The sequence below is a fragment of the Notechis scutatus genome, chromosome 2 (genome assembly GCF_049901735.1).
Source record: "Notechis scutatus isolate UNSWTSFEM ecotype Mainland chromosome 2, rNotScu1.2, whole genome shotgun sequence".
Taxonomy (NCBI): domain Eukaryota; kingdom Metazoa; phylum Chordata; class Lepidosauria; order Squamata; family Elapidae; genus Notechis; species Notechis scutatus.
Window position 1 is genome coordinate 7,899,816 of NC_142010.1, and position 17,013 is coordinate 7,916,828.

The 17,013-nt window shown below is 41.3% G+C and overlaps 2 protein-coding genes and 1 pseudogene across 3 annotated transcripts in view; 2 read left to right on the forward strand and 1 right to left on the reverse strand.

The window, feature by feature from the left end:
• LOC113426492 (uncharacterized) overlaps nucleotides 1–17,013 on the reverse strand; it is an 807,865-nt gene that overhangs the window by 478,933 nt on the left and 311,919 nt on the right. The gene's annotated exons all lie outside the window — the stretch shown is intronic.
• Nucleotides 1–17,013, forward strand: part of LOC113428302 (uncharacterized) — a 110,264-nt pseudogene that overhangs the window by 71,431 nt on the left and 21,820 nt on the right. The window lies entirely within an intron of this gene.
• LOC148131686 (uncharacterized) lies at nucleotides 13,284–16,710 on the forward strand. Its single transcript, XM_087953012.1, has one exon. The coding sequence runs from the start codon at nucleotides 13,326–13,328 to the stop codon at nucleotides 15,363–15,365; it is 2,040 nt and encodes a 679-aa protein (XP_087809138.1). The 5' UTR covers nucleotides 13,284–13,325; the 3' UTR covers nucleotides 15,366–16,710.

Genomic DNA, 17,013 nt, shown 5'->3' on the forward strand with positions numbered 1-17,013 from the left:
GGCAGCCAGGCGGCAACAGCTTGGATGCTGACCTCGGCGTTGGTGGGGCACTTTGTATCGGGACACCTTCCGTCACCGTTGCTTTCCCTTCTCCCTTGCTGCCATGGCGTTTAGAGCAACGCCGCGGTGTTAGGCACAGCCATGTGCGGCCAGCCAGGGCTCCTCCCTGCAACCGGAGCCCGGCGGAGACACTCAGCTTCAGGTGCTCCTGTCGCCGCCTTCCCTTTGCCTTCGAAGGTAAAGCCAATTATTTTAAAAACGATGCCCAAGATGCTCTCAATCTTACATGGGAAAAGACCCAAACACTCCAAGACCTGCATACCTGTACCTGTGAAAATCTCTGAAAACATATATATTATATATTATATATTATATATTATATATTATATATTATATATTATATATTATATATTATATATTATATATTATATATTATATATTATATATTATATATTATATATTATATATTATATATTATATATTATATATTATATATTATATATTATATATTATATATTATATATTATATCTTGGGGTATTGGGGTCTTTTCCTGTGTAAGACTGAGAGTATCTTGGCAACGTTTCGACAAGGTCCCACTCACCATCTTCATGATCGGAGCTGCCGTCTCCCTATATATACTGGTGGGGAGATTGGCTGTGTTGTCATTTCTTGATTGGTTGAAGGAGTTGATGTTTGCAGATTGGCTGGCTTTTTCGTAAGAACATGTGTGGCTGAGGTATTGGCTGTGTGTCTGTCAGCCTCCTCTGCTGTAATGACCTGGGTAATGGGCTGTGTGATGACCTTCTGAGTTCTATTGTTTTGACATCCTGGGTCTTGTGCTGTAATCTCCTGGGTCGTAATGACCTGGGTCATGGGCTGTGTGATGATATAGAGAAAGTGATATAGAGCATCCCCTAAGGGTCAAAGATTTCCTTCTTTTATGTTTCTATGGAAAATTACTGGTTGTATAAGTATTTGAAAGAGAAGAAATGGAATAAAAGATTATTAATATAACAAGATCCACAGAAGGTTTATAAAAAATAGAGGGGGAGATTACAGTAAAATATAAAGGAATGCAATACTTTGGGACTGTTGGAGGTTGACTGTGACAAGAAAACAGAAAAAAGAGAAAGTGAGATAAATGGGGACTTTTGACAAGGACTATAACAGAAAAACTTGACCTTTAATAAAAAAAAGAATAACTTAATAGACCAAAGAAATGGAAGAAATAAGCAAAGAATTTAAGAAAAAGCTCCAAACTGTGAGAGAGATGTTTAAAGAAAGAATGAGACTGGTGGAGATAATGGTGAGTAAAGTAATGGTGTCACAGCTTGCAGAAGAACAAAGGAAGCTCAGAGAGGACGAATTAAAAGAGGAAAATAACAGCCTTGATGAGTATGAAGAACAAGGATCATTGCCAAAGGACATAAAAGGATTTAAAACAGAGCCATTGACAACAGAGACAACAAATAAAAGAGATAAGACACCCAAGACAAAGAAGAAGAAGGGAATATGTAAGAAGAAACTCCAAAAAAGAGAACTAAAAAGTGGGGGGAACATGGCCGACAAGCAGAGGGAAATAAAAATAAAGCTAGAAGGAATAAAGAAGAAAGACTGGGGAAACTTAGAAAAGGGAAACCTAGCCAAAATTAAAAGAAATGATAAAGTTACGAGATTTAGAGATAAGGGTTAGGGATTGTATAAGGGGGATACCACATGGGAATGTATATTGGTATTTAGTTTAAAACTTGCTGGAAATTATTTTAGGATTATATAACTATATATACACTGCTCAAAAAAAATAAAGGGAACACTTAAACAACACAATGTTGTGGTGGTCTGACATTCGAAATGAGACACAGGGAAAATGTCTGAGAAAATGCCAGCCCTGAGTGAACTCAGGTAGCAGTATTTATTGAGAAAAAGTAAAACAAAAGTACAGTATGCATATTCAGAAAACAATGACCTCAACAGGATGTTACCTCAACAGCATGAGAACATACAATCTTGGAAAGTCCCAGATGTTACCTTACTAGGATGAGATCATACAGCCATGGAAAGTCCCATGGGAAAGTCTGGAAAGTCCCATGAGAAAACACAACTGTGTACCTTGAACTTTTACCTATTTTCCTGTTCCTTCTAAACTTGCAGAATCAAACAGGATGAGACACTCATGAGCAAAGGTACCTACCCCCACCAAGAATGCCTACATATCCCTAGACCTATTGCTAGTTGTACAAAGGACTTACAGAAAATGATCAATAGTTTATATTACCACATTCCCTCCTTTTTTATTTATTCAAAGATAGGGGGTGTTTTAGTGGCATAGTACACAGTTCCCTCACGACCTGGTCCCACACGCCGGAAGACTGAGGTACACATTTGTAATAGATTAGGAATACATTGAATAAAACAACATAATAAGATACATATAGCAATAATAATAACAACCCCTTGCAATAAGGAGCGAAACCATGATCCATCAGGAAGCCAGGACCACAAACTGTCCCAGAATGATGCATTAAACCCATCAGCTCCAGATTGATGCTGAGCAATACGATCTTCCATGTCCTGAACAGTCTTTGTAATGTTTGGCTCATAATTATGTATAAAAACACAGCAATGCGAATGAATTAAAGCACAAACTCCTCCTTTGGCAGCTAACATAATATCTAAAGCATATCGATTTTGCAAAGTAACTTTACGAATTTCAGACATTTCTACATTAATCATCTTAATATTCTTTATAGTATCATTAAACATAGCAACAGTAAAATTATTTAAAATATGAATATCCCTATAGTTCATAGCAACTCCCAAAGGTGGGATAAGACTTCGGGAAATTTGTGTCCATAGTCTGAAACAGAAACATTAAACAGGATCAGAGTTGTTGCACAGGCTGAAGATATAATATCCTTATCAGGTCCCGAGTAAAGAATGACTTGATCCTTATGCCAGGACCAATATGCTGGAAAAACCAAAGGATACCGCTGTTTGCAGATTAATTTAGTCCGGTTCCCCAAAGGAACCTGCTGCATACAAGTTGGTAATCTCAGGTAAGCAGTCATCTTTTCCCAGTCTTCACATCGCCGTCCGAGCCATCGGCATCAAGAGAATCAGGAACCACAGGTACGCCATCCTGCTCCTCCGAAACTTCCTTCACAGGTGCCTCGATAATGATCAGGTCGAACGCACCGACCAGGAACCCAACGAATTTGACCAAGATGTTCAACTGCTGCATAACCACGTCCCCACGTTATCAGCTCAGCAGGAACCCATGCTGGATCCGGAAGGAACCGCACCAACACCCGAGGTCTCACCGCATCTGTAGAAGGAGAAGAAAAATGCCTGCTGGCCGCACTCGCAGGGGGTTACCAGACAAATTTAAAAAAATTTAAAGTATATAAAGCTAGATTTAATTGATCTTGAATCGCCGGAAGCCCCAAGAGCTTCCTCCTTTTTTATTTAATTTAGTTAACATGGTCTCAAAGACCATTGGTCTATCCACACTGGCTCCTGTTGGAGTAGTTGTAATTTTAATAACTCCACAGGTGGGTGTTCAGTCATCATGAATGACAACCTTTGTATCAAACTGTTGCATCAAATCTCTGCCCCACAAGTTAACGTGAAGGCGCAGAACAATCGGTTGGAAATGTGCAATAGCACCTCCCTGCTCTGTTTTGACAGAAAGAATCCTCCTACTAACCCGCAAGGCCCTGAAGTCCTCCGACTCCTCGAACGGACGGTGTAGGATCCGCGGCCACTCCCTAGGCCACTCACTTTCGCTAATCACCGAGACATCTGCTCCAGTGTCCAGCATCCCAATGAACTTTCTACCTTCAACCAAAAGAGTTAATTTTGGTTTCTGATCAGCCTTGACATTTTGCATGATGGAAAACACACTAGACTCATTAAACATATCTGTAGATCCAAATCCACCCTGACGAATTCTATCTGACTCTCCCAAAGACATAGATGGCAAAACTATAAGCTGTGCAAAACAATCCCCTTTTTTCAAAGATTGAGGAACAGGTGAATGAACCTGAATTTTGATCTGACCCTCATAATCTGAATCAATAACCCCAGGAACCACAAACAATTGACGCCTATGAGCCGATGATCTAGGAAGAAGAAGACCCACAGAAGCCGGAGGCAACGGTCCATAGAAATCCGTTGACCCCAAACAAACCACATGCAGATACCCCAATTCCAAATCCTCGGCTAATGGAAGATCAATTCCTGCTGAACCTTTAGTAGCTGGCAACCATATCTTATCCCTACCTCTCTCTGGTGGCTCCAACCCTTCGGACATTACTTCACTCTTTAGAGTAGGGAGAATGCCCTGATCCCTGCTTCCTAGTTTTTCCCTCAGAATGAAATCTGCACTGATTTGCCCAATGGTATCCTTTCTTACATTTCGGGCACACTGATTTAGGACGAACACCCTGTCCCATTGATCTCTTATTCTGCTGACTTTGACCTCCTCCAGGAGCCCGACATTGCGCTTTAAAATGTCCAGGCTTCCTACAATTGAAACAATTCCCTTTTGAGCATGTCCTGCTTGTAAAGCCAGAGCTAAAGTTTCCATGTTAAAAGACTGACTCCCAACCTTCCTACATGCATTAATCAAATCCGCGATTTCTCGCTCTCCACTTGCTACAAGTGGATTTAAGATCTTTCTGCAATCTGTGTTAGCTTGTTCTACTGCTAACTTCAAAAGCAACTCTTTCTGGGCGAATTGATTATCAATTTGTCTTTCAATAACCAATTTCAGTCTGCTAATGAAATTTTCATAGGGTTCATTGTTCCCTTGTTTGATGTTAGTAAAGGTCTTCTCACCACCTTCGCCGTCAGGGAGAGCCCCTACGGCTTGAAAAATTAATTGTGGGAGAAGAGCGAACCCCTCATCAGGCATACCATCTCTCTGTTGTTCCACTGTTGTAAAATTACCAGCTCCGTAAAGCTGATCTGGGGTAACATTTGCTGTTCCCCTCTGGACTGCCAGCTGTCTCCATTTCTGATCTAACACCAAATATTGAGCTGGAGTTAAAATCATATTCAACAGAGCTTTCCAGTCAGCCGGAATCATTCTATTTCCATAACCAACTGCTTCTAACAATGCCTGAGTATATGGCGATCTAACACCATATTCCTTTGCTGCTTGCTTAACTTCCTTCAAAACCCTGAGAGGTAAAGGCTTCCACTGCCACTGCGGATTCAACGCAGCGTCCATGACAATTTCTACTGGATTAAGTTGAACTTCTACTCCAAACTCCACCAAATCATCTCCTGATAATTCCCCTCTATTCTTTGCTTTTGAATAGCTGCAGTAACTGCATCCACCTGAACCCTTAAAGGTAAACTCTTATCCTCTGACAAAGTATTTCTAGCGCCGGACAGTCCCCAGATTTATTTGGAGGTGCTGTCGGCGGCAACAAACGTACCGCATGGTAAGGCGGCAAACCTTCTTCGGGGGTGCTAGGAGCGGTTGTTCATAAGTAGCTAACGCATCCATAATCACCCTCCAGGTTAACAAAATTGAAGAAGGGGCACGAGGTTCCTCGTGCAAAAATTTCCCTATCTTTTCCAGGACTCTACTTTAATACTACCTCCCTCCGGATATGACTTAATATTTTTCCAAACATACTGTAATAAGTCCTCAATTTCTTTCTTTCCTACAGCACAACCCCTACTGCCAATTCCAAATCCAAAACTATTCCCAATGATCCCTCTCAATTCCCTGATGTGCTCTTTCTGAGCTTTCGAGAGATCTCCCCCATACTCACGAAAAGAATCTATCTTCGTCCAGCGAAGAAGATGAGGGCCCAGTCGACGTCCGCGACGATGAGTATAGGATGCGGGAAACGATAGCCTTCCAAGCTATCACGTCGGGGTCACCATTTGTGGTGGTCTGACATTCGAAATGAGACACAGGGAAAATGTCTGAGAAAATGCCAGCCCTGAGTGAACTCAGGTAGCAGTATTTATTGAGAAAAAGTAAAACAAAAGTACAGTATGCATATTCAGAAAACAATGACCTCAACAGGATGTTACCTCAACAGCATGAGAACATACAATCTTGGAAAGTCCCAGATGTTACCTTACTAGGATGAGATCATACAGCCACGGAAAGTCCCATGGGAAAGTCTGGAAAGTCCCATGAGAAAACACAACTGTGTACCTTGAACTTTTACCTATTTTCCTGTTCCTTCTAAACTTGCAGAATCAAACAGGATGAGACACTCATGAGCAAAGGTACTCCTACCCCCACCAAGAATGCCTACATATCCCTAGACCTATTGCTAGTTGTACAAAGGACTTACAGAAAATGATCAATAGATTATATTACCACACAATGTAACTCCAAATCAATCACACTTCTGTGAAATCAAACTGTCCACTTAGGTAGCAACACTGATTGACAATCAATTTAACATGCTGTTGTGCAAATGGAATAGACAACAGGTGGAAAGCATAGGCAGTTTGCAAGACATCCCCAATAAAGGAGTGGTTCTGCAGGTGGTGACCATAGACCACTTCTCAGTTCCTATGCTTTCTGGCTGATGGTTTGGTCACTTTTGAATGCTGGTGGTGCTTTCACTCTAGTGGTAGCATGAAACGAAGTCTACAACCCACACAAGTGGCTCAGGTAGTGCAGCTCATCCAGGATGGCACATCAATGTGAGCTGTGGCAAGAAGGTTTGCTGTGTCTGTCAGCGTAGTGTCCAGAGCATGGAGGCGCTACCAGGAGACAGGCCAGTACATCAGGAGATGTGGAGGAGGCCATAGGAGGGCAACATCCCAGCAATAGGACCGCTATCTCTGCCTTTGTGCAAGGAGGGACAGGAGGAACACTGCCAGAGCCCTTCAAAATGACCTCCAGTGGGCCACAAATGTGCATGTGGCTGTTCAAACAGTCAGAAACAGACTCCATAAGGGCGGTATGAGGGCCCGACGTCCACAGGTGGGGGTTGTGCTTACAGCCCAACACCATGCAGAATGTTTGGCATTTGCCAGAGAACACCAAGATTCGCAAATTTGCCACTGGCGCCCTGTGCTCTTCACAGATAAAAGCAGGTTCACACTGAGCACATGTGACAGACGTGACGGGGTCTAGAGACGCCGTGGAGAACGTTCTGCTGCCTGCAACATCCTCCAGAATGACCGGTCAGTAATAGTTTGGGGTGGCATTTCTTTAAGTGGCCGCACAGCCCTCCATGTGCTCACCAGAGGTAGCCTGACTGCCATTAGGTACCGAGATGAGATCCTCAGACCCCTTGTGAGACCATATGCTGGTGCGGTTGGCCCTGGGTTCCTCCTAATGCAAGACAATGCTAGACCTCATGTGGCTGAAGTGTGTCAGCAGTTCCTGCAAGACAAAGGCATTGATGCTATGGACTGGCCCGCCCGTTCCCCAGACCTGAATCCAATTGAGCACATCTGGGACATCATGTCTCCCTCCATCCACCAACGCCACATTGCACCACAGACTGTCCAGGAGTTGGGGGATGTTTTAGTCCAGGCTTGGGAGGAGATCCCTCAGGAGACCATCCGCCACCTCATCAGGAGCATGCCCAGGCATTGTAGGGAGGTCATACAGGCACGTGGAGGCCACACATACTACTGAGCCTCATTTTGACTTGTTTTAAGGACATTACATCAAAGTTGGATCAGCCAGTGTTTCTTTCCAGTTTAATTTTGAGTGTAACTCCAAATCTAGACCTCCATGGGTTGCTAAATTTGACTTCCATTGATAATTTTTGTGTGATTTTGTTGTCAGCACATTCAACTATGTAATGAACAAAGTATTTAATAAGAATATTTCATTCATTCAGATCTAGGATGTGTTATTTTTGTGTTCCCTTTATTTTTTTGAGCAGTGTATATATAACTGTATATGAATTATGCTGTTATGAACCCTTACATTGGAGGATTAAAACAGGGGAATGGAAATGTATTAAAATATATAGATAAATTTTGGATAAGTGGAAAGGAAGAAAAATATGATTATTAATGATTATATGTTTTAATACATTTCACTTTTCTTATAAATTTTGGATAAGTAGAAAGGGGGAAAATATGATTATTAATGATTAAAAGAAAAGTGAAGATGAAATGAGACATATTAAGAAGTCATTTTAGCAATTTCAGGGGGGATACCTTAAAATATATATGTTTTAAAATATACAGTTGATTATTTAATGTTAATATGTTTAAAGTGGGGGAATTAATTCTTAAATTAGATAGATTGAGGGGATATACCATGTGGATCCTAAATATATTGGTTTTGTCTTATTTTTACTTTTTTTAGATTGTTTATTATATAATTGGTCTAGGAAAAATTAAGGATAATAATGATGTGTAATGTTAAATAAAATAGGTGGTAAGCTGAAAACGGAAATAATAGGGGATAAAGAAGTGGGAATCTATATGTGGATGAAATGATATTGATATTGAATTAATGAATTGAAATATGAAATGGAAAATTATTTAAAAATGAGTGAAATAGATAATATGAGATGATATTATAGATTGGTGGAAATGAAAGTATGATTATGTACAAGTCTTATAATCTGGAATCACTTTGCCCATGTAAAGGGATGTGTAAAATTTAAAAAATAAAAAACTTTTTGGAAAAAAAAATCTCCTTTCCAACATTGTGTGAGTGCTAATATCGCTGCTGTTATGATATGCAGGATTAGATATTTTATCTCTTTCATATAATTCTCTTTGATAATTCTCAGGAGAAATATTTCTGCTTTAAATTCTGTTTGGACTTTTGTAATTTCCTTCAACCATTTTTGTATTTTGGTCCAACATTTCTTAATTTTTTGACTTAGCCACCATACATGAAAGAAGGTACCCTGTGATTGCTTACATTTCTAACAATTTGGGCTTAAAAAATTAGAATACATTTTAGCCAATCTCGAAGGGGCTAGATACCACCGGTAGCACATTTTATGTTGGTTTTCCTTATATGCTGCTGATTTTGTTATCGTATAATTTTTTTCCAGATCTTTTCCCAGTCCTCCAGCTCTATGTTATGTCCCAAATTCCTGGCCCACGCTATCATCGATCCTTTCACTATTTCTTCTGCCAAATCATATTCTAATAAATAGTTATATATCCTTGATATCAGTTTTTTTTCTGTACATACCATTAATTTATCTAGTTGGTTTGGTTCTACCACAATTCCAAATTTCTCTTGGTCTTTTTTATATTTTGATTTTAATTGGAGGTACAGCCACCAGTCTATATTTAGTCCCAGATCTCTTAATTCCTGGTTGGTCTTTAATGCTCCTTGGGGATCTAAAATTTCATAATATCTGGCCATTCCTCCTAGTTCTAATGTATTGGGGTTTATCATTGCCTCCATAGTGGATACCATCCTGGGATTTTTATGTAATGTTTATTTTTAATTTCTTCCCATATTCGTATTAGCGAGTCCCTTAGTATATGTCTGTGGAAATATGTATGGGCCTTACATCTGGGACTCCACATGAAGGCATGCCACCCTGCCTGTAGATGGTGCCCTTCCAGAAATGGAATTCTTTTATTTCTTAAGTTTACCCATTGTTTAATTCATGTTAGGCCTGCTGCTTTATAGTAAATTTCCCAAGCTGGGAGTCCAAGCCACCTCTGCTTCTATTATCCTGCATTGCACTTAATTTTATTCTTGCTCTTTTGCCCTCCCATACAAATTTTGTAGTTATTTTGTTTAGATATGGGGAAAAAATTCTTGTCCAATTTCACAGGGATCATTTGAAACAGGTAAAGTAGTTTTGGCAGAATATTCATCTTAAAGGCCACAAATTCTTCCTGACAAAGATAACTGTATTTTCCCCCATCCTTCTAAATCTTTTTTTGTTGTACTAAACTCATGTAATAATCATCTTTTATTGATGATCATCTCGCTGTTAGTCAGATGCCCAAATATTTAACTTTCTTTGCAGTCCTATTTCTTTCTCTAATTCCCTCTTCTGATCATCTGTTAGATTTTTAATTATCATTTTAGTTTTCTCCTTATTAATTGTAAGGCCAGCTACTTCCCCAAATTTTTCTATCTCTTGTATTAATTTTGGTCCTGTCTCCAATGGTTCTTCTATGAAAAATACCAGGTCATCAGCAAACGTTTGGACCTTATATTCTTCTTGTTCGATTTTAAGCCCTCTTATCTCCCAATTCGATCTTATTAACAAAGGCTCTAACGTCAGGATAAAGAGCAGAGGTGACAGAGGACAGCCCTGCCGTACTCCTTTCATTATTTCGAATGTATTTGTAAATTTCCCATTTATTATTATGCTTGCTTTCTGGGAAGAGTATATTGACTCCATCATGTTTTCAAATCTGTCTCCAAATTTCATTCCTTTTATCTGTTGGGTCATAAACTGCCAGTTAACCTTATCAAAGGCCTTTTGAGTATCCAGAAAAACTAAGACCGGCTGTTTTTCTGGATGGGCCTCATAATACTCTAGTACGTTGATTACTGTTCTTGTGTTATTCTTTATTTGTCTCATCAAGTGAAGGTGGATCCTTTGGGAATGGCTCCCCTCCAGAAGTTGTGGGGGCTCCATCACTGGAGGGTCTTAAGAGGAGATTGGACAGCCATTTGTTCGGAATGGAATAGGGCAGTGGTGGCTAAACTTTTTGGGCTCTTGTGCCAAAAACTCTGTGCGCGCTTGCATGCTCGCACTCACGTGCCAGCACCCAGAAGGCAATGAGCGCCCCCCCCCGTCCCCTACGCATGTGCACGCAATGGAGAAGTTGTTAGAAGCAATTCTTTTCTGTGTGACTTCATCAGTCTCTTGCAGCATTATGGAGGAATTTTGTCTCAATCTTTTTTACAACATTGCTTCAGTTCATTGAGGTTTGTGGGTGTTTTTTTTATGCACAACTCTCTTGAGGTCCCATCAATTGGGATGAGGTCTGGATTTTGACTGCCATTGCAACACCTTGATCCTTTTCTTTTTCAGCCCTTCTGTTGTAGATTTCCTGATGTGTTTTGCGACCATTGTCCTGTTGCATAGTCCCATGTCAGTCCAACTTTAGCTACTGGACAGATGGCCTCACTTTTGACTCTAGAATACTGTGGTATATAGAGGAGTTCATGGTCGACTCAAAGAGTGCAAGGTGTCCAGGTCCTGTGGCTGCAAAACAAGCCCAAATCATCACCCCTCCACCTCCATTGTTGACGGTTTGTGTGAGATGCTTGTGCTGATACACTGTGTTTGGTTTTCGTCAAACGTGTCACTGTGCATTTTGGCCAAACATCTCTACTTTGGTCTGGTCTGTGCAAAGGACAAGTGTTCCAGAAGTCCTGTGATTTGTTCAGATGCAACTTTGCAAACTTCAGCCGTGCTGCTATGACCTTTTTAGAGAGAAGAGACTTTCCCCTGGCAATCTTTTCAAACTGTTAGGTCTTTTTCTAATTGCACTGACATGAATCTTAACATTTAACCAGCTAACTGAAGCCTGGAGAGTCTAACACTGTGATGGCGAACCTATGGCACGCATGCCACAGGTGGCACGCAGAGCCATTTGTGCCAGCATGCAGTCTGCAAGCAAACTTACCTCACTGGGCATGTGTGCACCTCACAGCTGATTTTCGGCTGGTTTGAGGCCTTTTTCGACCTCCCAAAGGTTTGAGGAAGGCTTCTGCAGGCTTTGCAGGCTGAAAACTAGCCCTGTTTTGTCACTTCCAGTTTTTCCGAAAAGTTTTTGGCTAGTTTTCGGCCTGTAAAGCTTGCAGAAGCCTTCCTCGAGCCTTTGGGAGGCCGAAAAAGGCCACAAACTGGCCAAAAATCAGCTGTGAGGCGCAGTGCAGGTTAAGTTGGCAGGGGTGGGGGGATGGGGATTACGCGTACATACATAGGGGGCATGGTGGGGTGTGCGTTGCCTTCTGGGTGCTGGCATGCGACTGCGAGCCTGCAAGCGCACACACAATTTTTGGCACAGGAGCCCAAAAAGTTTAGCCACCACTGGTCTAACATGCTAACTGAAGGCTGTAGAGTCTTAACACTTTGTTTTTTAGCAATTTCTCTGGCCATTGCATTGTCTGATCTTTGGGCGAATTTTCTAGGATATCCACTCCTGGGAGTCTGGAATGTTCCCCACTTGTGAATAATCTTCCTCAGTGTAGAATGAAGGATTTTAAATTGTTTGAAAATGGCCTTTTAAACTTTGCCAAATTGGTGGGCAGCAACAATTTCTTCTCGAAGATCATTGCTGATATCTTTACTCTTTGGCATTGTGTTGACACACAGCTCAATGCTAGAGACCAGAAAACTCCTCCAAGTTCAGCTTTTGTAGATGTAGTCATGCTTCCTGATGATCAATTGATCAAGGGCATTTTATTAGCAGTACTTGGCTGTTACTTCGCCTCTTTATACTATGGAAGCAGTGAGAAATTTCCTAATGGTGAGAACAATTAACCAGCAGAACGACTTGCCTTCAGAAGTTGTGGTGCTCCATCACTGGAGGCTTTTCAGAAGAGACGAGAGAGCCACTTGTGTAAAATGGTGTAGAATCTCCTGCTTGAACAGAGACTGGATTAGAAGACCTGCAAGTTCCCTTCCAATCCTGTTATTCTCTTCTGTTCTGTTGCGGTGATATTTATGATACCCTGATAAGTAAAACCTTAGAAATCAAAGAGGGTGTACTTTCTTTTTCACTTGACTGTATTTGAAAAGAACCCTTTGCAGTGCTAGGAATTTGTGACTGACCTGGTCAACAAATTAATTTCGTCATTCAGTGGATATTTGAACTTGGATCTGGGAATTCTTCCATGTCTTAAATGAATCATGATTAATGTAAGAGCTTATTGGAGCATTGTGGCATGTTTGCTTTGTCATTGTAACATAAATCTTTATCTTTTTTTCTCATCTTCTGCAAACATTTTATGCACAATTAAAGATATCCTTTTATTTGAATCTTATAGACAAAGAGGATGGCAATAAGAGCACTCTGGACAACTGAGGATAACAAGCAACACTGAATAGCAAAGCAAGTCAGTCCAGAAACCAGAATATCTTCCATTTCCAACTAGAGTGTGAAATTCAAGCAAACATTACAGGCAAAGTCAAAGGAGGTTATTTTTTCATTCAGCAAAAGAGAGAAATATCTTGAAGGTATTGGGGAGGAAAAAGTCAATTGGAAAGCCACATAGAGCAGACAGTGTTGCAGGCCTAGGTCTGGGAAGAAGGAAATCACCACTGAATCAGAGCAGAGGACTCACACAGGAGGGAAACCCTTTAAATGTCTGGTTGTGGAAAAAGTTTCAGAATTCCAACCTTGTGACTCACCAGAGGACTTACATCAGGAGGAAATGTTTGAATGTCTTAAATATGGGAAATGTTTCTGTGATAATTCCAACCTGATGATACACCAAAGGACTCACACAGGAGAGAAACCATCTGAATGTCCTGAGTGTGGGAAAAGTTTCAGTCACAGTTCCAGATTGGTTCAACATCAGAATATTCACACAGACAAGGAACCCTTTGAGTGTCATGATTGTGGTAAAAGTTTCAGTCAGAATTCAAGCCTGGTGAAACACCAGAAGACTCACACAGGAGACAAACGCTTTGAATGTTCTGATTGTGAGAAACAATTCAGTCGGAATTCTCACCTAGTGAGCCATCAGAGGACTCACACGGGAGAGAAACCCTTTGAATGTCCTGACTGCAGGAAAGGTTTCAGTCACAATTCCAGCTTGGTTCAACACCAGAGGACTCACACAGGAGAGAAACCCTTTAACTGTTCTGACTGTGGGAAAAGTTCCAGTAACAATTCCAGCTTGGTTCAACACCAGAGGACTCACGCAGCAGAGAAACCCTTTCAGTGTCCTGACTGTGGGAAACAATTCAGTCGGAATTCTCACCTAGTGAGCCATCAGAGGACACACACAGGAGAGAAACCCTTTGAATGTCCTGATTGTGGGAAAAGTTTCAGTCACAATTCCAGCTTGGTTCAACACCAGAGGACTCACACAGGAGAGAAACCCTTTGAGTGTCCTGATTGTGGGAAAAGTTTCAGTACCAATTCCAGCCTTGTGAAACACCAGAGGACTCATACAGGAGAGAAACCCTTTAACTGTTCTGACTGTGGGAAAAGTTTCAGTAACAATTCCAGCTTGGTTCAACACCAGAGGACTCACACAGGAGAGAAACCCTTTCAGTGTCCTGACTGTGGGAAAAGTTTCAGTCATAATTCCAACTTGGTTCAACACCAGCGAATCCACACAGGACAGAAACCCTTTGAATGTCCTGATTGTGGAAAAAGTTTCACTCACAATTCCAACCTGGTGAAACACCAGAGGACTCACACAGGAGAGAAACCCTTTGAGTGTCCTGATTGTGGGAAAAGTTTCAGTCAGAATTCCTGTCTGGTGAAACACCAGAGGACTCACACAGGAGAAAAACCCTTTCAGTGTCCTGACTGTGGTAAAAGTTTCAGTCAGAATTCCAGCCTGGTGAAACACCAGAGGATACACACAGGAGAGAAACCCTTTGAATGTCCAGACTGTGGAAAAAATTTCAGTCACAATTCCAGCTTGGTTCAACACCAGCGAATCCACACAGGAGAGAAACCCTTTCAGTGTCCTGACTGTGAGAAAAGCTTCAGTACCAATTCTGGCCTGGTTCAACACCAGAGGACTCACACAGGAGAAAAACCCTTTCAGTGCCCTGACTGTGGGAAAAGTTTCAGTCATAATTCCAGCTTGGTTCAACACCAGAGGATTCATACAGGAGAGAAATCCTTGAAATGCCGTGACTGTGGGAAAAGTTTCAGTCATAATTCTAACGTGGTTCAACACCAGCGAATCCACACAGGAGAGAAACCATTTAAATGTCCTGACTGTGGGAAAAGTTTCCGTCAAAATTCTACCTTGGTTCAACACCAGAGGATTCACACAGGAGAGAAACCCTTTGAGTGTCCTGACTGTGGGAAAAGTTTCATTCGCAATTCCAGCTTGATTCAACACCAGAGGACTCACACAGGAGAGAAACCCTTTCAGTGTCCTGACTGTGGGAAAAGTTTCAGTCACAATTCCAGCTTGGTTCAGCACCAGAGGACTCACGCAGGAGAGAAACCCTTTCAGTGCCCTGACTGTGGGAAAAGTTTCAGTCACAATTCTAGCTTGGTTCAACACCAGAGGACTCACACAGGAGAGAAACCCTTTGAATGTCCTGTTTGTGGGAAAGATCTCAGTATTAGGATGAGTCTTATGAATCATGTCCTTATACACACAGGGGAGAAACCATTTAAGTGCCCTGAGTGTGGAGGGTGCTTCAGGCAACATTCCACCCTTATTGCACACAGGAAAATCCACATAAGGCCTCAAGTGAGAAGTGTAGAGTCGGCTTGAATTTCATTTCTAATGTCCCATTGTAAGTCCAGCTGAGAAATTGACTGTTTAATTTGACTACACAGAATTTGTAATGGTATAAGATGGGGAAGAGGAAAGAAAAGATTGGAACATATTACTTTGATAATGGCTATCTGGCCTTCAGTGTAAAAAGTTCCTGGATATTTATCTTTGTAGAATTTGGGCAATTATGTAAAAATCCTTTGGGGAGTGTTCTTTGCATTTTTTGTGATGGTAGATGATAGAAATGCTACATGCCATGAGCCCCAGCCATTTTTCCCCTGGGTGCCCCAAAGATTTTCAGCCCCAGAATTCTCCAGGCAGCATCGCTTGGGGATAGAAGCACTCAGACTATAGTTAGAGATTGTGGCACCTCATACAAAGAGAAAGTGAGAGAAGAAGAGAAGTAGATGGTTTCAAAGTTCATCTATTCTTAACAGTTCCAGAAATTCAGTGCACCAAGCATGTCTGTTCAGATTGTGTCAAGAATGAGGCATGCAAGTGTAAGAAACCATATGAATAGCAAATATATTGGGGAAAGTTGGGGCAGTGACAAAAGCAGTATAAAATTTCAGATGGAAAATCTGTTCTGCCCTGCAGGGGTTCAAAAGCTATAAGAAGCAATTAGATTGAAACATTTCAGTTGCTACATATTCCTTCACTCCCCAGATTTCATTCCATTGGTGGTGCATCCTTTAAAGCTGGTTCTCCTTCATAGTAGGGTTGACATGTTGTGATTTTATGGACATGTACTTTTCTTGGAAACAATATGGAACTCTTATGCCACTGCTGTCTTCTGTGAGAGTTTTTTCTAAACTTCTATATCTAGAAAACAAACATAGGATTTCACTGTGGTTCACCATCCATTTATTATTCTGGAAGAATCCTTAACCTAGGATTTTTTTTTAAATAATAGCTATTGTGCACCCTTTGGTATGTTCAGTTTTATAGACAGCTCTCGCATACTGCTTATTACTCAGCCTTCAAAACACCCATATGTCAACCCTGGAGCCATTTTGGAGCGTCTTCTGAGCTGCCACAGAAAGGCTGGTTGGAGCTGTGGGAATGGGATGGGTGAATAGAGATTGCTGGGGATCTGTTGTCCAAATAAAGTTCTTTCTCCTGGGAACCAAGGACATTCTCACCAGGTGCTGGGGGGGGGGGGCATGGAATGATACCAACTGGAATTGGGACTGTGACCTGGTTGGACCATGTGATGGACATGTGGACTGGGAGAAGGAACTTTGATTTTTAATTTGGGTGGGGAAAATTCAGGACCTTCAGAGTCGGGTTTTCACTAGTGGTGCCAATATGACATTGTCTAATAAATTTGGATTTTGAGGAACATCTTGGCCTTGGAGTTTTGATTGCATCGGGTCTGTTACTTGGAACCCTGAACACCATATTTATGACGGTTGCAGTGTCCCAGAGTCATGGGATCCTCTTTTGTGACTTTCAGCAAAGTCAACAGGGAAGCCAGATTAGCTTAACAACCATGTGACGTTGCAATCATTCACTTAACAACGGTGGCAAGAAAAGTTGTAAAATGGTGCAAGACTCACTTAACAGGTGTCTCACTTAGCAACAGTGAAATTTTGGGCGCAATTGTGGTTGTTAGTAGAGGACTACCTGTATTTACACAAACTAT